Consider the following 27071-nt stretch of genomic DNA (forward strand, 5'->3'; position numbering starts at 1 on the left):
TAATAGTCAGATTTTGTAAATATTCAGTGTGTGCTTGAACAGAACGATCTTTGATTGTTCGGTTCAGGGATCTTTATATGGTGACTAGATAAACTTTAACAATTTGTATAATTCGGATGTTCTGCATTCCTAGTATTTTGTCTCCTTGACGAAATATTCTCTTTACAGTTCTGTCAATGTTTGTTTTATGTGCTTTGAACTGCATTATATCTTCCTGATGCGTCAGTCCTTGATAGTGTAATTATTTTCCTCATTCATACTAATCCTTTTTTGACCAGAAAGTCAATTTTAAATTAATTGCCACAGAAGCTATCTTTTGCTTGGCATTGCCCTAGAAATGCCTGTTAGCTTTTTAATAGTTCTATGTCATCGAATGGCTCTTGTAAAAATATATCTGCATTCTTATTTTTTATCTCATTTGAGGAACTCTTGGCTTTTTACTGGCAAATGTGAGTGTAGATTTTTTTTGCACATTTATGTATTTGTATTTGTTTTACCATTTTGAGCTTTATTTCATTTACTGTTCTGTTTTCTTTCTATCTTGTCTTTTCCTGCATTCCACTAGTTCTCTGGAATATTTTTATCCCATTTTCCTCCTCTACAGGTTTGGGAATTACTCTATTTCTTTTTTTTCTTTTTTCCAGTGGTTAACCTTATGTTTTTAACATGCATGTCTGACTTGAAGTTAACATCTCTCTGCTTCCTGAACAAAATGAAGTTTATTATTCCACCTAAACATGAAAACATTTTTTTTTAACTTGGAAATCATGTTAGATTGTCAAAAAATTGAGAAAGAGAGTACAGAGAATTCCCCTGTGCCATCCACTTCCCCACCTTTGGTGAGAACTTCTCATGTGAGGCCTATAGTATCACAGCTAGGTAAATATGTAATACTGATAAACCTCTATTTTTTTTTTTTTAAATTTTTTTTTTTCAACGTTTATTTATTTTTGGGACAGAGAGAGACAGAGCATGAACGGGGGAGGGGCAGAGAGAGAGGGAGACACAGAATCGGAAACAGGCTCCAGGCTCTGAGCCATCTGCCCAGAGCCCGACGCGGGGCTCGAACTCACGGACCGCGAGATCGCGACCTGGCTGAAGTCGGACGCTTAACCGACTGCGCCACCCAGGCGCCCCAAACCTCTATTTTTAAAGTCTATCTCTAATTTTATTTTAGGATTATTTTTTTAGAGTATTTTTTTTTTAATTTTATTTCAATCCAAGTCAGTTAACATACAGTGCAATAATGGTTTCAGGAGTAGAATTTAGTGATTCATCCCCTACATGTAACACCCAGTGCTCATCCCAACAAGTGCCTTCCTTAATGCCCATCATCCATGTAGCCCCTCCCCCCACCTCCCCTCCAGCAAGCCTCAGTTTGTTCTCTGTATTTAAGAGTCTCTTATGGTTTGCCTCCCTCCCCGTTTTGATCTTATTTTCCCTTCCTTTGCCCTATGTTCATCTGTTTTGTTTCTTAAGTTCCACATATGAGTGAAGTCATAGGATACTGATCTTCCACCGACTTATTTTGCTTAAACCACACATCTCGTTAATTTCCCATTCTTTAACTTCCCACCTGCAATTAGTTATCTTTGCTGTTGGCACAGGCATTTAGACCTGGATTCACACACGCATTTATTGGTTCCTTTGCTCCGTGTAGACTTTCAGCTCTCTTATTCCTCCTGATTTAAAATTCTTCCTTGACAAAGTAAAACTTTTAGTGATTCCTTCACTGGTGATTTCAGAGTGGAAAACTCTCTGTCTTTATCTGAAAATGTCTTGATCCACCCTTACCTTGCGTAATAATTTAGGTAGGTTGTTTTAAAATGCTGTCTGTATGTATGTGCGTGTGTGTGTGTGTGATATGATATATTTTAAAGTAGGCTTCACACCCAGCATGGAGCCCAACATAGGGTTGGAACTCGTGACCTGAGCTGAGATCAACAGTCAAATGCTTAACTGACTGAACCACTCAGGCGCCTCAGTGCTGTGTACTTATTGTTTCGTTTTCTCCTGGCCTTTATTTTTGACATTGGAATTCCCCTGTTATTAGACTAATTCTTCTTATCCTTCTTTTAAAAAAATTTTTAAATGTTTATTTAGTTTTGAGAGAGACAGACAGAACACAAGTGGGGGAAGATCAGAGAGAGAGGGAGACATAGAATTTGAAGCAGCCTCCAGGATCCCATCTGTCAGCACAAAGCCCAGTGAGGGGTTCGAACCCACGAACTGCAAGATCATGACCTGAACTGAAGTCGGACCCTTAACCGACTGAGCCACCCAGGCACCCGTACTTTAAAAAAAAGTTTACTTATTTATTTTAGAGAGAGACAGAGTGAAGGAGGTGGGGCAGAGAGAGAGGGAGAGAGAGAGAGAACTCCAAGCAGGCTCCACACTGTCAGCACAGAGCCCAACATGGGGCTGGAACTCATGAACAGTGAGATAATGACCTGAGCAAAAATCAAGAGTTGGGATGCTTTTTAAAAAATTTTTTTCTAATGTTTATTTACTTATTTTTGAGAAAGACAGAGAAGTGTGAGCAGGAGAGAGACAGAGAATCTCAAGCAGGCTCTGCACTGTCAGTGAGGAGCCTGATGTGGGGATTGAACTCACAGAACAGTGAGATTATGACCTGAGCGGAAACTGAAAGTCAGACACTTAACCAACTGAGCTATCCATGTGCCCCAAGAGCTGGGATGCTTAACCGACTCAGCCACCCACACGTCCCTAACTCTTCTTTTTAAAAAGTGGCTACTTGTATTTTCTCTCTGATTGAGTTTAAGATCTACTCATTGTCTTTGCCATTCTGCAGGCTTTTAGTACAATATGTTGAGCTTTGGATTAATTTTCTTCTCTTTGGTACTCAGTGTGCTTCTTCATTTTCAGAATGTATCTTTCTTTTTAAATCTTGAAAATTATTGGGGCACCTGGGTGGCTCAGTCGGTTGAGCGTCCGACTTTGGCTCCGGTCATGATCTCGCGGTTCGTGGGCTCGAGCCCCGCGTCAGGCTCTGTGCTGACAGCTCAGAGCCTGGAGTCTCCTTTGGATTCGGTGTCTCCCTCCGTCTCAGCCCCTCCACTGCTCACGTTCTGTCTGTCTCTGTCTCTCAAAAGTGAATAAATGTTTAAAAATTTTTTTAATTATATGGGGCGCCTGGGTGGCTTAGTCCGTTGAGCATCCAGCTTCGGCTCAGGTCAAGATCTCACAGTTTGTGAGTTGGAGCCCTGCATTGGGCTCTGTGCTGAAAGCTTAGAGCCTGGAGCCTGTTTCAGATTCTGTGTCTCCCTCTTGCTCTGCTCCTTCCCTGCTCATGCTCTGTCTCTGTCTCTCCTTCACAAATAAGTAAAAACATTAAAAAAAATTAAAATCTTGAAGATTCTCAGTCATTAATTTTATTTGGTGATTCTGAAGCATTTCTTACTTTTATTTTCAACCTTCTCATTCTATTTTGTTTTCTGTCCGTGTTCTTTAAATGTCTTTTCATGTGCTCATTACTCTGCTACATTCATTCAGTTGACTAATCTTTCCGAAACTGCATTTCTACATTTTATTTAGCCATTGAGTTTTTCACTTCATGGTTTTCTTTTCTACAAGTTCTGTTGTGTGTTCACATCCTCTTGTTCTTTGTTGATAACATTTTGTTCTTTAATTATTGATTCTGCTTCTTCCTTTGTCTTCTTTTGTCTTCTTTTGTTAAATCATCTGAAGCATGCTTATTTTTATGTTTTTTTCCCAGAAAGGCGATTACTGACTTTCCTTGAATGTGAGCCTCACGTGGTTTGCAATTTTTGATTCAACCAGTCCCCGTCCCATCCCCAACCTAAGCCTCAAATGTCTTAGCCTCACATTACCTGTGTTGTAGAAATATTTCTATTGTGTGTTTCTGCATTTGACTTCTCTGAGTATCTAGGAGTCTCTCATTTCGTAGACTGAGATTTATTTTATGTTTTTGGCTGCGGGTGCTAATACAATGCGAATGGTATCAAGTTGGGACCAGCACCCATCCCTGGCACAGAATTGGTATTTATTTTTAACGGAAGAACTTTTCTCCCTGCACCTAGAACCCCAGGCAGATGATAAGAAACTGTCACTTCTCGGTTCTGTGAGTAGAGTTTTTCGCTCTCCTTTTTCGGAGGGGCTCCCATTAGTGGGTACCATCTTCGTGTAAGGACTTCAGTTCCATTCCCCTGCCTCAAGTGAGCTGATATGCTCATTTGTATGGAGATTAGTACCCCTGCCCTAGTACCATAATCTGAGGTTCGTGCACAATAGGGCAACTACAGTCTCAGCTTGAGTATTTCCCATTCTAGGTTTTAGTTTTCGATGTATTTTCGGTAACTGGAGACAACCTCTTCTTTCTCTTGAGCTCAAGTATGGAATTTTTTTCTTTATTGTTATCTTTTAAGTTTATTTATTTATTTTTGAGAGAGGCACAGGGTGGGAGAGAGAGAGAGAGAGAGAGAGAGAGAGAGAATCCCACGCAGGCTCCATGCTGTCAGCACAGAGCTGGAAGCGGGGCTCAGTCTCACAAACCATGAGATTGCGACCTGAGCCCAAATCAAGAGTTGGGACGCTTAACCCACTGAGCCACCCGGGTGCCCCTATTGTAATGCTTTTATGTAGCATTTCTGTGTGTTTTAAGGATGGGAGAGGAACCATGCCAAATGGTGCTGCCAGAAGTTTGATAAGTATTCTCCCAGGACCAGATGATACAGTTTCATAGTCATCATCTACTTTTGACGTCAGTGGGCAAATGAGCTTGCTACTCTGCCAATTATTTCCTGTGGTTACTCATTCTAATACTGAAATCTTAGGCATTCTGTTCCGTTTCCCCAGTGAGCACTTCACACATTGCTTTTGTTAAAAGAGGTATCAGAAACGGAGAGAATGAATGCCCTGTCCCCAGTTTTGTGTCCTAATTTGTCGTATGATGAACAACATTCTACTGTTTTCTTATTCACATGAGTAATTGTCATTGCATTTCAAACTTTTCAGATTTGTGTTCTTCAGATACCTCTGTTATTTAGCAATTTACATTTCATGGTAGAGGAATTATTAAAATAATATTATTGAATAAATATCCACGATAATCTGCTTGATAACATTAATAGGGCTGGAAAAGACACGGCTTCTACTGCTATTTGATTGGACACACACTTTCAACATTTGCAGAAGCAAACCAAACCTGTGTAAATGAGAAGGCTTACTTAACAACTGTTGAAGACAGGTATGCAACTATTTTAATTCTATTTTAATGCATGTCAAATAATGAAATGGTTTCACAGAAGCCTAAGTATCACCATGCTCTAAATTTCTGTAAATTACATATGATCTTGAGGTATGATTTGCAGAAGGAGTAGCATTGAAAACCATATCCTAATTTGGATTCTTCATTGTAAGCGCTATAAAATATTTTGCTCCTTTTAGAACTTGAAAGCAATATTCAGTAACAAACTTTCATTACGTTATTATATGAATCATATAATTTCATTTCAGAAAAGTAATGTTCTGGCGAACATAGTTTATGGGCCTAACTTTTTTCTGATCTAGTATATACCGAATTTTTTAAATCAGAAAAAGTAAAATTTATTGGTTCAAAAATGCCACTTTCTATCTTTACCACTGTCTCCACCACAAAAAGGGTAGAGAGATTCACTGAATATTTTATTATTCCTTTACATTCTTCTGTTCATTTTCTTTTCTTTGCTTTGCTAGTTTTGCTAGACTGATAGGTCCAGAAAAATCACATGAATGTAGAGGATTTTATATAACTTTTGACCTCTAGAGTACCAAACATCTTTGAGGTTTTAGTTTTTATTTATTTTTCCCTTAATCTTCACAAAGCACTGGATTAGACACAGAAGAAACTTAAAGAATTTTCTTTTAATGTTTACTTATTTTTGAGAGGGAAAGAGAGAGAAACAGAGCATGAGAGGAGGAGGGGTAGAGAGGGGGGAGACACAGAATCCGAAGCAGGCTCTAGGCTCCGAGCTGTCAGCACAGTGCCTGATGCAGGGCTCGAACTCACAAACTGTAAGGTCATGACCTGAGCCGAAGTGGGACGCTCAACCGACTGAGCCACTCAGGCGCCCCACGAAATTTAAAAATGTGCATTTGATTTGTTATAAAAAGGTCAAGACATAGTTTTAATACAGTAAGTTTTATTCATTGCTTCTTAAGGCACACCTGATAAAAGGTAAAGAATGCTACTGTTCTGATCTTCACTGAGTGGACATTGATCCTGACTGATCAATTGATGAGTTGGTTTATTGATCTTTTGGTTTATTGGAGCAGAAATTTCCCTATATTTTAGGTTTGTTTTCCTTTGTATTGTCTACATTTCTATTCGGGAGCTCGGTAACTCTGTGCTTAAATTTTGTTTCTAGACTTTTGGGAGAAATCGGGTTTAGGACTTTAAACATTTTTTTCTTTGTACAGTTGTGAGAATGAAATTATTCAATTGTGAGAAGTAAACATTCCGTTATCCTGGAAACTGTGAACACCACTTTTTTCACTTCTCTTTTGCTCCGAAGAAAAATTTTTGCCTACATTGTTGCCTCATTATTTAATGTTTTATCTGTTAAGATCAACTTTGGTTGCTTTCCGAACCAAATTGGGTCATTAGATGATGCCAAAGAGATAAGATCCAAAGAGAACCTTTGGAAATTGTGATTCTTCTCCTACTTCTTTCTACAGATCGAATCTCTGCTTCTCCATATTCCTCAATAATTTTCTCTTCTGTTTCAGACCCGAGGGAAGAGAATAAAATTTGAGGGGTAATCCACACGGATTTTTCTGTCTGTATCATCTTTGATAACGTTACGACCTCGGGATTTACTTACCCAAGAAACTGTGTCGGGCATTTGAAATAGTTGGAAAGTGGACTACTTTTTTTTTTTTTAAATTTTTTTTTTCAACGTTTTTTATTTATTTTTGGGACAGAGAGAGACAGAGCATGAACGGGGGAGGGGCAGAGAGAGAGGGAGACACAGAATCGGAAACAGGCTCCAGGCTCCGAGCCATCAGCCCAGAGCCTGACGCGGGGCTCGAACTCACGGACCGCGAGATCATGACCTGGCTGAAGTCGGATGCTCAACCGACTTCGCCACCCAGGCGCCCCATACTTTTTTAAACAGTGTATCTGAGAATGCTATAGTTTTCTCCTTTGCCTTTGCAGAATTCTCTTAGATTGTGAGGAGGGGCCGAGGGGCTCGTGAGGAGTGGACAGAAATGATTTGAGTATATTTGATTTTATTCACTCAGCTCCATGATAGTCCCCCCTCATTTCCTTAGTAGAAATTTGCATAATTTAAATGGCATATAACTTAAAACACAATATGTTTGAAGTACCAACTAAATCATAGCTCACACATGTAATTGACATGCTTTTCGTGTTGCTGTTTGGAAAAATTCACATTTCTAAATTTTAGTTAATTTTTTTCTTTTAAGATATGAACAAGCGTTTCTAACTAGTTTGGTTGGATTGAGGCCTGAAAGATATTTTTGGACAGGACTTTCAGATGTACAAAACAAAGGCACCTTTCAATGGACCATTGAGGAAAAGGTTCAGTTCACCCACTGGAATTCAGATATGCCAGGTATGAGCATTGCTTGGAGGTGAGGTTTTCATTCACCCTACAAGTCCATTGGGCAAAGCCTATTAGTCCTCCATGTAGTTTTCCAAATATACTACGTAGATTAGTTGTGCTTGTGGCATTTTGTATTTCATTCTCTTTTGCTTTTTTTCTTTCTTAAAATTTTCTTTAAAAAAATTTTTTTTAACGTTTATTTATTTTTGAGACAAAGAGAGACAGCATGAACGGGGGAGGACCAGAGAGAGAGGGAGACACAGAATCTGAAACAGGCTCCAGGCTCTGAGTTGTCGGCGCAGAGCCCGACACAGGGCTTGAACTCACTGACCGTGAGATCATGACCTGAGCTGAAGTCAGACGCTTAACCGACTGAGCCACCCAGGCACCCCTAAAATTTCTAATTAGTTCACAGTCGTCTAAGAAAACAGGGAAGTAAAACTAGTAGTTGTCTGGTATTGCTCTGTTTGAAAAATATTTATGAAATCCTAAATAACCACAGACGTTCCAGACAGTTAACTTATGTTTGTAAGCTTAAAACTATATTAAAGAGATTTAAAATTTGGCCTTGCAGAGATGAGTGGAAATATTAGTATGTTTCAGGGACATGACACCGGGCAGAAATGCCACATCCTCCAGAGCAAATGTTTTGTTGTGTCTGGGCTAAACGCTAAAGCAAGACTGTTCACTCAAGCGCCTGGATTTACTACCTGGCTTCATCAGTCCTGATCTTCAGAAGTTCTTTTAATTTGTATTCTCAAATTATTGACAAATAAGGAAAATAGGACAGTAATTTGGATAGTGTGATTCTTGGTGAATTCTTGAATGTTCTGAAAACAATACGATTTCAGTTTATTTTTATTAAAAAAAAATTTGTTTTTGTAATCTTCATTTATTTTTGAGAGAGAGACAGAGTACAAGTGGGGGAAGGAGCAGAGACAGGGAGACACAGAATCCGAAGCAGGCTCCAGGCTCCGAGCTGTCAGCACAAAACCTGATGCGGGGCTCAAGCTCACGAATGGGGGATCATGACCTGAGCTGAACTCAAATGCTTAAGTGACTGAGCTACCCAGGAGCCCCAACGATTTCAGTTTATTTTTAAATTAACTGGGCAGGAGAATAAGAGCTGACTATACACTTTTGTTGTTGTCGTTGTTGTTGTTGTTGTTAAGTATCGTTCGGAGTGGTAATGGTAATTTTTACTTCTAGGCCCTACTCTTTAATTTTCTTCGTGTTGCTCCTTCAGCAGTGGGACTCTGAAAGCTTAATCCTGGAATGTCCCTAGGGAATAAAAATGGATGAAATCAGAGCCATAGGGAATCAGAGATCTTAGAGAAAATGTTTTGAAAAAGATGCGCCTCCCCAGAACTTTGAGATTTCTCTCTAGACGCTTCATGTCCGTTAAAAGAACAGTAAGAGAACATCTCACTCCAGCAAAGACTCCTACTATGTTCAAAGTTCTTTCTGAATGAATTACTATTTGGAAATAATCACACCTGTAAAACAGATTTATAAAGTATTAAGCTGATTATAGTCCCCATTGTCTATGCTTTTTTTTATCCTTGAAAGCTGGCACTCATCACTACTCTGTAAAGTAGGTGGTGATATTTGCCTTCTGAGATAAGGAAGCAAGTTCGAGGGTAGTTGAGTATTCAACGAATAACAAAAATCTCTAGCTCACTTGTGTCTCCCTTTGAAGTGTGTGATGAATTTCTGTCCTGAGAGACCTCCAAGGCCTGTGGGGCGGAGGAGGGGACTCTTACAAACGTTTTCTTAAAAAAAGAAAAAAAAACCCATGAACCCCCTGTTTTTGCCATTATGGTAAATTTTGTTCTACTAAAATTATTGTATCATTAAGTATCTACGTGGGGAACACCCTGCCCGATGTTAGAAACACGAAATGCTATCAAAACCCTGACGTCTGAGCTCATAATTCTGTTAGGGATTTTGGCCACACAAATAAAAGGTCACCAACAGTTCAAAATAGTAGAAAGGAGTTGCCAAATGCGGCCGTAATTTCTCCTCTATATTTTCTCTTCACCTGAGGAGTGTATGGCCCTGGGTGACCCTCGGGTTTGACCTGCGAGCGGGGCCGGCCGTTAGTAGCTCCTGCTAAGTGAATTTTCCTTTATGTATTGAATACAGGGCGAAAAGCAGGATGTGTCGCCATGAGAACTGGAGTTGCAGGGGGCTTGTGGGATGTTTTGAGATGCGAAGAAAAAGCAAAATTTGTGTGCAAACACTGGGCCGAGGGAGTAACTCGCCCACCAGAGCCCACAACAACTCCCGAACCCAAATGTCCGGAGGAATGGGGCGCCAGCAGTAAAACGAGCTTGTGTTTCAAGGTGACTGTCATCTCCTAAGCTAAGAAAGAACATGGACTGTGTTTCAGCCTCAAAAGTCACGCGAGGAATTAAAACGGAACCCCAAACCGCAGTGCTCAGGCTCTACCTGTAGAAAGTCTAATTCTCTGAATCTGGAAGGGGAGCTGGGCTTCTGTGTTTTCAAAAGCTCTCCTCGGGTACATGCTAATGACCGGTTGCATTTAGAGCTGCAAACACGACTCACAGCAGCTTTCTTCACGTGCTCTGCTTCGTCACCCTCCCACTGTCCCCCCCCAGGCTGCCTTGCCCTCCTCTGAGCTTGCACTTTTCATGAAAATGTCTGTTTCCCCTCATGCTATCCCATCACGTCCCATTTTGCCCTGGTCTCAGAGCCCAAGCTTTTAGGTAATTGCACTGATAAATGAGTCGACATTAATGCCAAATTGTCATCTAGGAGGTGATGCTCCATCGTTGTGATTTAGCGCCCCCCCCCCCGCCCCCTTGTTATGCCCGATGGGCGATGAGAGCGTTCCTAAGTAGGGGCACGTGGCTGTTCCGTGTCCTTTAAATGACAAGTTGATATCCTGCTCTCATTTTATACCTTCCAAGTTCACACCGTCCATTTTCTCGTTATGCAGTCAAGTTGACCAAAACAAACAGACAAAAACCTCAGTGAATTATGCATTTGGGTCTTTTTTTTTTTTTTTCACTCTTGTAAGTCATATCCTTTCTTGAGAAAGTTAGATTTGGTCACATACAGAAATGTGCTTTTCTACCCCTTAATGATATTGTTCTTTAGCGTCCTACTCCCAGGACCTCTTTTATTCAGACCCTTTGGTCGCATGTGGCCATGGTGTGCCTTGTAAGACAGTTAGGTAAGGCTGAGGGAAAACTTGAATTACTAATGTGTATCAGAATGAGGCTGTTTAGTCTTCTGTAACTCAAGGGGTGTGAGTAGTTGGGTTAGTCATTCCCACTACTGGCAGTGGAGATTGCTAAATACTTGTTCAATCCTGATTAGCAGGTCAAGGCTAAATGCACAATTTACATAGAAGGGGATGCATTGGGCCAAGGCAAGAGAGGATTTTGGAAATGGGTTAATTGAGGACTATTGCAAAGCAAATCAGGTGTTTATTGTTGCATCTGGAAACTTTTGGTTTACTACACAAAGGCCAGGCTCGTCCTATACACAGCCATCCACCTGGGGGCGGTAGGCTATGGAGATTTGTAGCAGGATTTTGCAAGAAGTGGCAGAATTCTCCAGAGCTGGGAAGTGAATGAGGGTTCTGGTAGAGATGCTATCCTGGTGGATATTCAACACATTGAAATATGTGCTTCATTAGAAAATTATATAGTTTTAGAGGTGCTTACGTAGGTTTGTTTGGAAATATATAGACCGTCTTTGTACATATTAAGATGTGGGAACTATTAATAAAATTCAGGTGATAGTAAATTGATTTAAGAAAACGAAGTCTTATATCATAGTCTAGCAGGTTGCAGTGCCCACAGAGTCTTGGGAGTTAATGATGTGGAAGCTTGCTCAAGGCACTTTTGTCCAGAGAGCTCAAGTTAGGGTCAAGGTGAAGATTGCCTTGGGTTGCTTGGTGATGGCTGGGCAGCCCTAGTCCATTGGAAGCCAACCCCATTTCCCACAAGCCTGTAATGGTGGGGAGCATGACTCATGAGAAATAGTGAATGAAAATTATAAAAGTTGATGGATACAATGGACTCCTATAGTATTTGCATACTGATAGGTATGTCTTAGTCTGGAATTCCATTTCACTGTAGCCCTCTGGATAATACAAGATATTCCCTAACTTATATAATCTATTAAAATTTAATGCAGCTGTCAGGAAAAAAAGACAAGGCCATTGTAAAAGACACCAGCAATGAAATATTGAGACTGTCAGGTGTTTGTTCAAGCTAAGCAGGATAACAAACTATGCCACAATTTTTGTTTTTTGAAGTTTTCCTTCCTTACTTTTCCTGTATCAAAAGTGGTTTTTTCTTCCTCATTTCAATGCTATTTTTCCCATCTAAGCAAATTAATTCTGCCAAATGCATCAAACTTTTAAGACTTTAATCTAATTTCTTCTGTGCTATGAAGCATTTTTATTTTCTAAGGTTTTCTCAACAAAACCACCCCACATGTTTTGTTACCCAAATACTTACTCCTACATTGATTTTCAACCAAGACAATTACATTGTTTTACACCATAGCAGTGTCTTTCTATAAAATGAAATCTCATCAAAAGTAAATAATTATTTCTCTTGATTTGATAAGCTATGAAGTATAAAATAACTTCTGAAACTATATCATCCTTAGCTGTTTGCAAAAGGAAAACACGAGAAGAAAACATGGTTTGAATCTCGAGATTTTTGTAAAGCTCTGGGTGGTGATCTAGCTAGTATCAATAATAAAGAGGAACAGCAAGCAATATGGCGATTGATAGCGTAAGTGTCTTTTGTATATAATATTCCTTTTACCTATTTGATGCTCTGATGTTGAGAAAAGTCTTACATTTCTGAAATTGTTGACTCATAATGCTACCTTGAGTGGCTGTATTATTTCCCAAATCCATAGGACCTTTTTTTATCTAGTTTCACCTACGAATGCTTTAATTTTATCGATATAAATCCTGTGATGAATTACTCTATAAAAGTACAAGACACTCAATACATGTTATTAAGTGAATAAATGAATGACTTTCTTGCAGTGCTTTATAATGATATATTCTCAAGTGGTGGCTCCTTTTGAGGATATTCATGGGCTGTACCAAAACACACAGTTGCATACTGCTTATAGTCATTGAGTCTTTTTACCTGTGTACTAATTTAGGTTTCAAAGACAACTTTCAAATTTGATTAGCTCTCATATTTGTCTCATTAGGTAACCATAGAAATCTCGTTAAGTAACCAGACTTGTTTCATCCAATAGTATGAGCTCTCTTTATGTCTTGTAAATTGCAGGGCTACCGGGACGTACCATGAACTGTTTTGGTTGGGACTTACGTATGGAAGTCCTTCAGAGGGCTTTGTTTGGAGTGACGGTTCTCCTGTGAGTAATATGATTTGATACATTGTTTTCTCACTTTATCATGTATTTATTTCGATGTTACCCTTTGGCTTAATCCAAGTCTTTGGTGAAACGTGTTTTTATGATAGCTAGTAACATTTTTCTATGCAAAAATAAATCCAATTCTAGGATCATTATTCTGCCCCTGCCCTAATTAATTCTGTTCACCCAAGGTATAAGCATAACTGGCTGGATTAAAAAAAATTTTTAGAAAACTCATTTAGGTAGCTTGAATAAAATAATGCTTTCATTCTATTATGCAAAATTGGTGTGCAAGTAGTTAAACTTCTTAAAAGTTTGGTATTTTTAAATTTTTATTTTATTTTTATTTTTTAGTGAGAGCGTGGGTCAGGGAGAGGGGCAGGGGGAGAAAGACAGAGAATCTTAAGCAAGCTGAGCATGGAGCCTGATATGGGGTCTGATCTCACGACCCTGGGATTATGACCTGAGCCAGAGTCAAAAGTCAGACACTCAACCAACTGAGCCACCCAAGTGCCCCAGAAATTGAGTTTTAAACAAGTGTTGGTGAGGATGCAGAGAAAAAGGAACCCTTGTGCACTGTTGGTAGGAATGCAAACTGATACAGCCACTGTGGAAAACAGTATGGACGATCCTCAAAAAGCTAAAAATAAGGGTACCTGGGTGGCTCAATCAGTTGAGTGTCAGACTTTGGCTCAGGTCATGATCTTGCATTTTTTGAGTTTGAGCCCCACATCAGGCTCCCTCCCGTCAGCACAGAGCCTGCTTTGGATTCTCTGTCCCCCTCTCTCTGCCCCCCCCCCCCCATGGCTTGTGCTCTCCCAAAAAATAAATACTTTTTAAGAAACTTAAAAATAGAACTACCATATAATTCAGTAATTGCACTACTGGGTATTTAACCCCAAAACACAAAAACACTAATTCATAGGTGTGCCTGTACCCCTGTGTTTATTGCAGCATTATTTATAATAGCTAAACTATGGAAGCAGCCCAAGTGCCCATCAACATTTATGTTTATTCAGCCATAAAATTCCAGAATATTATTCAGCCATAAAAACGAATGAAATCTTGCCATCTGTAACAACACGAATGGAGCTAGAGAATATAATTCTGGCTGAAATAAGTCAGTCAGAGAAAGACAAATATCATATGATTTCACTCATATGTGGAATTCAAGAAACAAAACAAATGAGCAAAGGAAAAAAGAGAGAGGCAAATCAAGAAATGGACTCTTAACTACAGAGAACAAACTGATGGTTTCTAGAGGGGAGGGAGGTGGGTGAAATAGGTGAAGGGGATTAAGAGTGCACTTACCATGATGAGCACTGAATAATGTATAGAACTGTTGAGTCACTATATTGTATACTCGAAACAAATATAACACTATGTTAACTATACTGGAATTAAAATTTAAAACTTAATATAAAAAGTTGAGTGTTTTATAGCTTCTTATAGAGCAAGAGATCTGGAAACAATTTTTGAGAATCCATTAATAACCATTGGGCCTTGTCAGCCTTCCCCATTCCGAAGAATGGGGAAGTGTGAGGCTGTGACACGTGTTGGCAGTATTTAGTGGTCTGGTCATCCAAGGAAGTGATTTTGTGTGATTTCAGTTCTACCTCCTCTTATAACCCATCAGCAACTTTTCAAGGCACTTGAGTAAGGTGATTTCTTTGATAGCTCCACTGACACTTGGATTTCATATTGATATTTCTGGAAAATGCTTAGCCTAAAACTCTGTTGGGTATGATTCTACACTGAAACCTGCAAGGGGTTCTACACCCAGCCCTCCATTTATTTCCACTGTTCTTTTAGGCGGAGTTATGTAGCTTTGTTAACGGCATTTCGTAAGTCTTTTTCTTTTATTATAAAAACTAATTATATTTCTCTATCCTACCTATAAAGAGAAAGTTTCCAACGTCACACTGAAATATTACCACTTAAGAATGGGTTAGAGATTTAGGAACACCCAATACTGACAAGTGGGGCTTTTTTGCTGGGTTTTTCCTATATAGAAATCCCACTTTCAAGGCCCTGGATCCATTCTATCAATAAGACCGAAGAAAATGTTATAATAATAGCATATTCTATTCATCTTTGAAAGTTTCCATGTAGTGAAAGCTATTTCTTTCCAATCCATTTTCATAAACCTTGCTTTCAAAACAAAGCTATTGCAAAAAAAGTGGATGGATTAAAAAATGTTAATATACCTTCCCTTTCTATCTTTTGTTTAGATAAATGATTGTCAATGGCCTGATTTAAATGACATACGTAATTAATGATTGCAATGTAATGTTTCTGACATAGGTTTCATATGAAAATTGGGCTTATGGAGAACCTAATAATTATCAAAATGTTGAATACTGTGGCGAGTTGAAAGGTGACTCTGGTATGTCCTGGAATGATATTAACTGTGAACATCTTAACAACTGGATTTGCCAGATACAAAAAGGTATGGTAACCTGTCCTCTATTCTATCTCACATTGGAGAACTAACCTCCTGATATCCCAGTGTTTTCCTTTTATTAGCAGAACCAAACAGACAAAATAACCAAATAAGGGAACTGGCAGGGGCCATCATTTCACAGGATAAGAATGAAGTCAATGAGCACAGATAAATGTTCCAAAGGAACAGAAGATCAAAAGGCCACCCGGGAATCCTGGATGACAGTCACGTCCTCTAAAATAGTTCCCACGAGCTGTGATTCTGGCTCAGGTTCTACAAGGGTGGGAGTGGGTGGGTGTTCTACTCTGTAAGTAGAGTAATGCGCATCCTGTTTCTTCTTTGGTATATTCACCCTCTGACCTATGTTAGCCATCCAGTAGGTAAAAGTTTCCCAACGTCTGAATATTCTAAATGTTGATTTCTTAAATAAATATTCAACACAAAGAACAAACACCATTTTGGGGCCCTGATGCTATTATAGCCACTATGTTTATGATTGTCAAAAAGTATCAGTGCATACTTTAAGTCACGATCTGGGACTCAGAAAGTTCCACATATCCAAGTCAGGCATTGAGGTCAGAGGATCCAGGTTCTTCTGTTAAGATAAAGGAACAAACAGACCTTCCCTTGAACCACAATATACATAATCTTCCTCATTTTAAAACAGTTTGTGGAACCACATTGCCCTCTGCTGTTGGAGAACCTTGGCTACTGTCCCAACTCCACTGCTAGAGACCCTGTGTTGCTCTCGTGCTGTTTGCTTGTTTTCCTCACTCCGGCATAGATGAGTGCTTTCAAAGTTTTCAGAGTAGAGGAATAAAGAGTGGCCAGTTTTTCTTTAGAAGTCTCCTAGCTACCAATGACTGCGTAAGTTTCCTTACATGTTATTAGTAACTCTGTTCTTCCAGATGTTAACTACATTAAGCCAAAAGCTGGGTAACCTGATTCCTTTTATCAGATTCCAACGAAGTCCAGATATATCATTAACTCCTTGGAAAGAAAAATATTTCATTTAACTTTTAGGATAAGATACATTTAATAAACATAATATTCTTTGGAAAAAAAACATTTTATAAGGCAATAGTGTATCTTTAATGGTTTCAAATAATGAAATTTTAAGTAAGTCCACAGCTCATTATAAGATGTGTAATTGTCACCCTGACATTTATTAAATATCTTCTACATACCAATAATGCACATAATTTATCCTACCTCTTTACACATACTACTAACTCCTTTTAGCAGTTGACAGAGTTGAAGGTAGGCAATTTAAACCCCAGTTTGATTTGAAACTAGGCTTTCTGATTCTAAAACTCGTGTTCCTTTCTTCCCTTTTGATGACACTATTTTTGGGTCTGAAAAGTGTCTTCCAATTTCTAGTGGCTATTACTGTACTAATTCTCTTAGCCTTCATTCTTCTCCTCTACAACATGCTAGGGCATTTGAGGAGTAGAAGAGAGGGAGAGAAGGAAGAGCTACATTTTAAGCTGTTTTGACCCACGAAAATAGGAAAATTAGAAGGAGATATGATTGCGGAAGTTCACGCACACTTTATAATCTGGTTTTCTTTTGTTTTCCAGGACAAACACCAAAACCTGAGCCAACACCAGCTCCTCAAGACAGTAGGTGTTTCCTTATTTCGTGATCTCCACACTGATAGCCTTTTTTGCTCTTTCCTTTCCTTTCCTTCACCCAGGAAGAACAGAGTTCTTAATATCTCTGAGAACCTTGTGGGAGTATGGATCCTTTCCTCCAGACAAATGCTCATAGGCACAAAAGCAAAGCATTTTAATACACTGTGTCAAGGGCTCTTGAATCAAACCCAAGGGCCCAGGTTTTCTCTTTAGTACTCTATTAGTTCCCCATGGCTGCTGTAACAAATTACCACAAAGTTGGTGGCTTCAAGCAAAGCACATTTATTCCCCCTTACAGGTCTGGAGGTCAGAAACAGGAGCTCAGTTTCACTGGGCCAAAATTGTCAAGGCCATGCTTCCTCCCATGGTTCTAGGGGAGAATCTGATTCCTTGTCTTTACCACCTTCTAGAACTGCATCCCTTAAAGTTAGCTTGTGTCCCCCCTCCTGCACCCTGAAAAACCAGCAATGTAGCAATCTTGCTTCTTTTGTCACGTGGCTTTCCTCTTCTGCAGTCAGATCTCCCTCTTTAAGGATACTTGCGATTACATTAGGGCCCACCCAGATAATCTAGGATAATGGCTCCATCTAAAGACCCTGAATTTAATCATGATCAACCACGATTTTAATCAAGATGTTTCACTTCTTTGGGTAGATTTGTTTCTAGGTATCTTATGGGTTTTGGTGCAACTGTAAATGGGATCGATTCCTTGATTTCTCTTTCTGTTGCTTCATTATTGGTGTATAAGAATGCAACTGATTTCTCACAGCTTTCACTTCTTGAACTCCGAACGTCATAGGTCCAGGTATGTAAGTTGTGTTTGCTATGTGATCCCTTTGATGAAAGTAGCACTGGGAGTTCTTTTACCCAATGATGATACATAGGACTTAATGGAGAAGATAGAGTTCCAGATCTGGTGCAGAGTGGATCTCTGCCCTTAAGTAATTCAGTCTGTGTTGGGCATAAATATCCTGCTTATTCTGGGCTCTCAGACTTGCTGATACCTCTGACAAAGCTACTCTGCCCTTTTTACTTTGGTGCATCACACGTACCAGATTCTTGAATTTATTGCGGGAAAATTCATCACCCTTTTCCATTCATTTTTCAGATCCGCCAGTCACCGAAGATGGGTGGGTTATCTACAAAGACTACCAGTATTACTTTAGCAAAGAAAAGGAGACCATGGACAACGCCCGAGCATTTTGCAGGAGGAACTTCGGTGATCTTGTTTCTATTCAGAGTGAAAGTAAAAAGAAGTTTCTATGGAAATATGTAAGAATATGATTAATTTAAGAATGAAACAGTCACATGTGATAAGCAAAGATAATATCCACTACCTGTGGATTGTACCCTGTGGTGCAATTTCAAATGAGGGGCTAAATTTCAAGTTTCTAAGGTCAGGGGAAGACATGAATGCCAGAGGAGAGGTGGGTGGTGGCCATAACAGGAATGAATGACCTCATTGCTTAGATATTCAGTGCAGAATCATAGCATCCAGAAGCAGTTTTTAGTCTCGGCTTGGTAAGGACCCATATGTGATGACTTTGAGTTCACCAACTGGATTTTCAGAGATTATAATTCTTAAGTAGTTGTTATGTATCAGTCCTGGACCCTCTGATTTAGTTTAGGTCGATTGTTAATTTACAAATCTATCTTAGTTGGACCAAATTGTTGTTAAACGTAAAGCTTGATTATTCATATAAAAATCTTGGTTCTTCCAAAATTATCACATAACAGTGAAGCTATAGCTTATTGTTTTCCAAAGGTATTGGCTTAATATTTCTCTTTACAAATCATCATGGCATCCTTGTTGCTTGCCAGAAAGGAGGTAAGAGGGAAAGCAGAAAAAAAATAAGTTGAATATAATGAAAGAATAAAAAATCATTTGCTTACAAAGGTATTCCAGTGTAGCCTGACCTATCTTTATCTTTGTGGATATATTTTGGTTTGAACTTTTTAGGATATTTCCTAATATTGCACAAATATATATGTGGACAAAGTCTTTCCTTAGATGCAAAATACCAAATGGTTACTTTGTTTTAAAGAATATCTCCAACAACCTAATTGCTATAGGCATTTGCTATTGCAGAGAATGACTGAAGGTATTTGCTTTATAAATTCAGGTTCATATATAGTATGCATATTTTTCTTTTTCTTTTTTAAAAAAATTTTTAATGTTTATTCATGTTTGAATGACACAGAGACACAGAGCACAAGCAGGGGTGGAGCAGAGAGGGGTGGGGGACACAGAATCTGAAGCAGGCTCTAGGCTCTGAGCTGTCAGCACAGAGCCCGATGTGGGGCTCAAACTCATGAACTGCGAGATCATGACTTGAGCCAAAGTTGGACGTCAAACTGACTGAGCCACCCAGGCGCCCCTTTCTTTTTTTTTTTTTAAAAAAAGTTAATTTAAGGAATGCCTGGGTGGCTCATTCGGTGTCCAACTTTGACTAGTGTCATGATCTCACAGTTCATGGGTTTGAGCCCCATGCTGGGCTCTGTGCTGACAGCTCAGAGCCTGGAGCCTGCTTTGGATTCTGTGTCTCCCTCTTTCTCTGCCCCTCCCTCCCCTGTTCATGCTCTGTCTCTCTGTCTCTTAAAAAGAAACAAACATTAAAAAAATTTTTAAGTAAAAAAAAAAAACTAGAAAAGTTTATTTAAGTAATCTTTACCCCCAGTTTGGGGTGCAACCTCAGGACCCCAAGATCAAGAGTCAGTCACATGCTCTTCTGGCTGAGGCAGCCAAGTGCCCCAATATTTTTCTTTCTATTTCTATGAAAGACGTAACTTTGAATATACCACAAAATTTCTGCATGAATCCCTCCTTAGAAAACAACCCAAATGGGTTGCCTCATTACTAAGTATGTTTTGTTTAAGAATTTTCTTATTACGTAAGTATGGATTGAACTATATATGTCAACTTCCATCTTTTAGGTAAACAGGAATGATGCACAACCAGCATATTTTATTGGCTTATTGATCAGCTTGGATAAAAAGTTTATGTAAGTACATCAAAATAAAGACAACTTTGCTTCAGAGGAGGATCTGATAAACATCTCACAGTTATTTTGAGACTTCGGCTTTGCTGAATGCATTTTTAAAAATCCTGCTGACTAGGTGATGGGCATTGAAGAGGGCTTATTTTGGGATGAGCACCGGGTGTTGTATGGAAACCAAGTTGACAATAAATTTCATATATTAAAAAAAAAAATAAAGATGTATATATATCTATAAAAAAAATCCTGCTGAGCTCTCAATCTAAAAAGCGTCTTAAAAAGAAAGCAAAAGAATTTCTTAAAATCCAGTTAAATATTTTGAACACCATAATTCTCAAGTAAACAATTCAAAGTCTGATTTAATCGTGCAAAACTCCACCTATTTTTGTTTTAGGATGTCATCACATGTTAGTAAGTCACCTGCTAAGGAGATACATGCTGCGTATATGAGTACCGACTTTACTGTTAAAATTACGATTCCCACTTGGACCATCCTTGGTGCACAGAATTAAACCGCCCTTCTATGTCGCCCCACTCACTGCTTTAACAGCCCTACTTGTTATACCTTTGAAATATACCTTGAAAATACCCTTTCAACTGCATGAAACGCTTTCCTTCCAAAGGAATGACTGTACTGTTTTCCATTAGATACAGGGGCCAGGAAAAGCTACGAGAGGGAGGAAATTAGCACATTTTTGGGGTTTCTTTCCTTGTTCATGAATACACATGTTCTCCTAAGTTTGAAGAACAGATATGTCTTCCTGGCTCGTGTGCAGACGTGCTAGCCACATATGTTCCGCTTGACCCTTATTGCCATTTTTGAGTAAACAGAGACCCAAACTCACACTCCTTAATTTTAAAGATCAGAAATGTTTGATGCTTCTTTGGACAAGCCCCCATTTTTGTTTTTTTTTTTTTTTTTACATTTATTTATATTTTGAGAGACATAGAGCACAAGTGGGAGAGGGGCAGAGAGAGAAGGAGACACAGAATCCGAAGCAGGCTCCAGGCTGTCCGCACAGAGCCCGATGCAGGGCTCGAACTCACAAACTATGAGATCGTGACCTGAGCCAAAGTCGGACGGTTAACCGACTGAGCCACCCAGGTGCCCCTGGACAAGCATCTGTTTTAATCATCTCTAAAATGAGAGGGTCGGATTCGATGATCTCTTGCTCTCTTCCCAGCTAACAGTCTCTGAATTTCTGTAATTTATGTAAAATAAGCATTGGCCTGCATACCCTGGGAGAAACCTAGAATAAACACAAAAATCACAGAATGGGCCTTAACGAGAAAGTCTCAATGCTCCGTCTCTCTCTATGGGTGGTTTTCTTTTGTGGGAATCCTGTCTAATCGGCACTGTGAGAGATGTTTGCCTCTGGCTACTTCCAGAGCAACTGGAACCTCCATTTCCTCTCTCGCTTCAAGACTAAAGGTAGCTTCTTCCAGGGAGGGAAAAGAAGACAGACTGTCCAAAGCCCTGGGTTGCCGCAGAGGAGCACAATGGCTCGGGAATCACCGGCTCCTCAGAATTTTCCTGCTAGCCTTTCTAGAATCCTCTCTTCTGTTTGCTTCCAATCCTGTGCTCTGTGCATCTTCACTGACTCAGGTGTTCCCGCACGCTAGGCTGTAACCAATTATCCCGATGTTTGGATTCTTATTGCTAAGGGCCTGAATTTTCTCTTTCAGTTGGATGGACGGAAGCAAAGTGGATTATGTGTCTTGGGCCACAGGTGAACCGAATTTTGCAAACGACGATGAAAATTGTGTGACCATGTATTCAAATTCAGGTAGACAACATAACCATCGTCTTGAATCTGCCTCATGGTGCGATGTGTCTTTTGCTGTATCCCTAGCCTAAGAATAGCAAGTTGTGCCCTTACGTCAGGCAAGAAAAGCAGAAGAAATACTTTAAGTCTCAGCGACGTAACTGTTAGTTGGCTTAGTTGGTGAGGAGAATGTGTGCTTCACATGTGCTCTAATAAAGAACACTATCTTGTCACTTATTTTAGGAGACATTTTTTTTTTATGTTTTGATTTGAGCAGAATATCCAGAGGGTTTATCTGTCTCCATTATCTCTCTCCACATCTTTGTCTGTAAAATGAGAACAGTGACCAGAACTTGTGTGTTGTTGAGAGAATTAAAGATATGATATTTCTAAACCACTAAAAAAATGCTTGGTATCTGTAAGTTTAGATACGATTAGATTATTATCTTTAGCTGTTAATGGCTGTTTAGGTAATATATCTGCAACATCAAGTTTATTCTGGGCTCGTAGGAAGCTCTCCATAAAGTTGAACTATTATCGGGACGCCTGAGTGGCTCAGTCATTTAAGTGTCCGACTCTTGATTTTGGCACAGGTCACGATCCCAGGGTTGTGGGATCAAGCCCCACATCAGGCTCCATGCTGAGCGGGTAGCCTGCTTAAGATTCTTTGTCTCTCTTTCTCCCTCGGCCCCTCTCTCCCGCTTGTGCTCTCTCTCTCTAAAATAAAACAACAAAATAAAATAAAATAAAGCTGAACTGTTGTTAGTTTAAGTGAAAGAACAAAAGGGTACGGCATAGATCTTTCTAGTTACTTGTGTAAAAATGGTGTTGTAATCTAAGCCATTTCTGAGAATCCTTACAAAACATGAGGCATTTTATTTAAAAAAGAGTGTTTTTAAATGCAAATATGTAAATCTAATTTAGCTATTTTGTCCTCTGCCAGGGTTTTGGAATGACATTAATTGTGGTTATCCAAACGCCTTCATCTGCCAGCGGCACAACAGCAGCATCAATGCCACGGTCATTCCTACCGTGCCTGCAGTCCCAGGAGGTTGTAAGGAAGGCTGGAATTTTTACAATAACAAGGTACGAAAACAATTAGCGGTAGTCTTGGCGTCCATCGATGTGGAGAGTGACAGTGCAAACTTTTCAGCTGAAAGTTAACTTTCGCTTACCTAGTCCCTTGAGCAAATTTTAGGCAAGAATAGATGAAGGTTCCTGTGTCAAATTCCCTGTGGAAATTGAGAGTATACTTGAAGGATCCAGATAGATGTGCCCTTTGTTACAAGGAAGAAAACACACTTTGCAAAGGAAGTCCGTGGGTGATGAAACTAGCTTAACCTTCTGGATCTCTGTTGGGTGATGAGAAAATGTATATTTAGCGTCGATCTGCATGAATAATTTAAATTTCTTTAGGGCAAACATTATTATCTTGACTTAGTCCCTATTTTTTTCTTCCCTCCAAGTGTTTCAAAATCTTTGGATTTGTTGAAGAAGAAAGAAAAAATTGGCAAGAGGCACGAAAAGCTTGCATAGGATTTGGGGGAAATCTGGTATCGATCCGCAATGACAAAGAACAAGGTATGCAGACCATTGTACAATCAGTGATGTGCTTCAATATGTAACCTTTTCCCGCTGATGATACTAAATGATATTTCGGTTTTTGACGAGGCAGGGGAGAAAACCCAAACACATATGGAGAACTATTTTTCAGTTGTAGGGAGCCTGCTGGGCATTTAACATAGAAAGTCCCTTTTCGGGCACCTGGGTGGCTCAGTCGGTTGAGCCTCTGACTCTTGATTTTAGCTCAGGTCGTGATCCCAGGGTTGTGGGGTTGAGACCCGGATCAGGCTGCACACTAACCATGGAGCCTGCTTAAGATTCCCTTTCTTTCTCTCTTCCTCTGCCCCTCTCCCCTGCTCTCATGCATGCTCTCTCTCTCTCTCAAATTAAAAACAAAAAAAGTCCCTTTTCATTGTTAATGGCAACTCTGTGAAGTAGGTTATCATCAGCCCATTTGTGATTTGTGTTCAGGTAGTCTGCTGGTAAGCAGGAGGGTTGGGAGTCAAACTGGCTATTCCCACTTAGACACTATTCTTTTTCCACCAAGCCAGTTTGTTCCCCAAAGAGCCAAAGTAGAGAGTAGTTCTAGGAGTGAAATGGAAAATTGTTAAAATTAACTCCTAGAAAGTTCACTCCTAGAACTAGTCTCTACTTTCACTCCTAGAACGACCCCTAGAGCAGTAAATGGAAATTATAATGTTTTTTTATTGATGTTTATTTACTTATTTATTTAAAAAAATTTTTTTTGAGGTTTATTCATTTTTCAGAGACAGAGAGAGCGTGAGCAGAGGAGGAGCAGAGAGAGAGGGAGACCGAATCCAAAACAGGCTCCAGGCTCTGAGCTGTCAGCACAGAGCCCAATGTGGGGCCTGAACCCACAGACAGTGAGATCATGACCTGAGCTGAAGCAGGATGCCTAACCGACTGAGGTACCCAGGCGCCCCAACGTGTATTTATTTTTGAGACAGAGAGAGACAGAGTGCGGGCAGGGGAGGGGCAGAGAGAGGGAGACACAGAGTCTGAAGCAGGCTCCAGGCCTGTCTGAATTCGGACTCTGTCTCTCTCTCTCTCTGCTCCTCCCCTGCTCACGCTCTGTCTCTCTGTCTCTGAAAAATGAATAAACCTTAAAAAAATTTTTTTAACAAATAAATAAGTAAATAAACATCAATAAAAATATTTTAAAATGCACTAAAACTAATTTTTAGATATGAACTTTGAACAAATTGAGAAAAAATTTTTAATAAAACATAACTTTGAAGAACAATGAAGGGAAAAACGCGTCATATCCATTGAGCGGATTGTTAAAACTTATTATACTGTTGACAAGAGAAAGACGCTTGACTACTTTTGCATGGTCTCTTCATGGCCACCTTACCTGAAATAGATACTAAGTTAAATAAGTGAGCCACCACTTTAAGGAGGATGCTGGCCACTGACAGGCCAGCCAGATGAAGAAACCAAATTGCTGGAGGATTTGGAAGCCACCGCAGGCAGCAAGTGAGGCATGTTTGAAAGACCTTCATCTTTCACAGCCTGAAAAAGACAGGATATGGACCCGTGTGGTTCTGGAAGGAAGATTTAACACCAATGAATGGCAATTATAAAGAAATAGGCCTAGGCTCAAAATTGGGAGGCCATTCTAAGAATTAGAACGGATTAGGGGCGTCTGGGTGGCTTAGTTGGTTGAGTGTCAGACTTTGGCTTGGGTCATGATCTCAAGGTTCATGGGTTTGAGCCACACATTGGGCACACTGCTTCGGATCCTCTGTCCCTCCCCTGCTCGCTCTGTCTCTCAAAAATAAATGAACATTAAAAAAAAAAAAAGAAACTAATTAAATGGGCTGCTTTGTGAATTCTCTAAAGGACTGTGAAAATGCTTACATTGGAAAGTTCTTATTTGGATGCTATAGACTCTAGCATATAGTCTACATATTGATTGGTACATAGCATGAAAGATGTTTAATAAATGTTTGTATGAATGAATTTATGTGGGTTGTTAAAGGGGAGATGAGGCACTAGATAATTTCTAAGTTCCCTCTTGGTTCTGAAATCCTTTGACTTCCAAAATCATGGTACATCTCAGAAAATATAAGAAAGAAGAAAGACACAGGAACCCAAATGGCACTCTCTCAAGTGTTTACTTTATTCCATAAAGGCTGCCGTGTGCTCTCTTGGAACATATTATCATATTATATGATAAATCAACCAGGGTTTCGCTGAGAACCTTTGTCAAGTGCAGCAACTTTCCAGACACGGAAAGAAAAGGGTCAAACCATAGCACACAATAAAAACATTTTAAGAATATAATATTCATATTTCTCTAACTGGCCTACCACATTTTGGGCTTAGCTACCCGGCGGAGAAACACAATAATTGACTTCTTCTCTTAACCACAAAGTGCTGATTCCTGGCATAACAGAATTAGAACCTGGGTAATAGAGACGTGCAGAAGGAAACAATTTTCAGATAAAATAACATTATTCCTGGCAAAGCAAGCACACGTTGTTGAATTCTTATTTGTGGTTGTTGGCAGAAAAAGAAGTCAGGGCTAAAACACTGGCAGGTAGTTAGTTCTTTTCCACATTATTTCAAGTTGGGGTTGGGAAAGGTTATGATCTTGTTTAGGAAATAAAATAAAACCAAAGCAAATACCTTGCCATGCTCTCTTCTCTCTCTGAAAAATGTTGGAAGAAAAAAAATTTTTTTTTTTTTACCTTTAGTTGAGAAATAAGCAAAAATCTCTGAGCTGAGTACTCACTGCCTCTGCTACTCAGCAGAATAACCATGGAATAGTAGCCCTTCCATGGAATTACTTGTTCATGAATAAACAGATCGTTGTGTCTCTTTGGGCTTCTCTCTATTTTGCATTTTTTAGTAAAACCCCAGTGCACAGTCAGTCAGTATCCTCTTTGCATTCAGCAGTCGTGTTCAAGCGTAAGGGTGTGGAAATTGTTCTGGAGAGTCGGTGTTCATCCACCTGGGCAACCACGACTCCTGGCTGGGAGGTTGCTAGCTGTGGAAGGTGGCCGCGTGGTGTGGGAGGCGTGAGGAAGGGCAAGTGGACAGGGGTTGGGGCACCTGTGCCTTTCAGCCTTTTCCAGCTTCTGAATATTTGCCCCCATCCTCTCTCACTGCCACAGAATTGGCAAAGAAGCAAAAGGCCACATTTGTTCTTTGTTCTCTGAATTGTTCTAGATCTTCTCTCCTAATGACGCGAGTGCTTAGCATCCGGTTACCCCCCTGGGTCCAAGCACACTTAGCGGATGGCCCCTGACCCCTAGCAGTTGCTGCCCAGAAGGAGTTTCAATTGGGTAGCTCTTTGGGCTCGGAAACCCAAAGTAGCGAGAATTTGACAGCCTCGCGCTTCTCGTTTTGACAAGTAGTTTTCATTTTCAGAAATTTTCTGGATTAAGAGCTCTCTTTGCCCCCTAGTTATTATAATTAGATCATCTTATTTAAAAAAATCACGACACCCGATAACTCATAAGATGACTGTGTATGAATTAGAAACAATACCTCTTCCTGCAGAAGGCAGGCAGTCACCCCCAGATCGGGGTGTATGGAACGGAGAGCCGTGCATGGGATGGGCTTGAGCCACCCTTTCCTCACTGCCATTGGGCAGGGCACAGCCCGGAGAGCTGTCTGCCCTGGCCCGGAGAAGAACCTAGACCCGTATGACACAAAACTTGCCAAAGTAC

At 39.8% G+C, this 27071-nt stretch overlaps 1 protein-coding gene across 1 annotated transcript in view; it reads left to right on the plus strand.

Annotated features, from left to right (window-relative positions):
• MRC1 (mannose receptor C-type 1) overlaps positions 1-27071 on the plus strand; it is a 98347-nt gene that overhangs the window by 50774 nt on the left and 20502 nt on the right. The window contains exons 10-21 of the mRNA XM_043564788.1: positions 5112-5227; positions 7450-7598; positions 9735-9934; positions 12240-12367; positions 12884-12971; positions 15276-15420; positions 16995-17036; positions 18157-18320; positions 19983-20050; positions 21731-21831; positions 22754-22896; positions 23277-23391. Coding sequence (XP_043420723.1) covers positions 5112-5227; positions 7450-7598; positions 9735-9934; positions 12240-12367; positions 12884-12971; positions 15276-15420; positions 16995-17036; positions 18157-18320; positions 19983-20050; positions 21731-21831; positions 22754-22896; positions 23277-23391 — 1459 coding nt within the window. The remainder of the gene's footprint in view (positions 1-5111; positions 5228-7449; positions 7599-9734; positions 9935-12239; positions 12368-12883; positions 12972-15275; positions 15421-16994; positions 17037-18156; positions 18321-19982; positions 20051-21730; positions 21832-22753; positions 22897-23276; positions 23392-27071) is intronic.

Source organism: Prionailurus bengalensis, chromosome B4, assembly GCF_016509475.1.
Source record: "Prionailurus bengalensis isolate Pbe53 chromosome B4, Fcat_Pben_1.1_paternal_pri, whole genome shotgun sequence".
In the NCBI taxonomy this organism is placed as follows: Eukaryota; Metazoa; Chordata; class Mammalia; order Carnivora; family Felidae; genus Prionailurus; species Prionailurus bengalensis.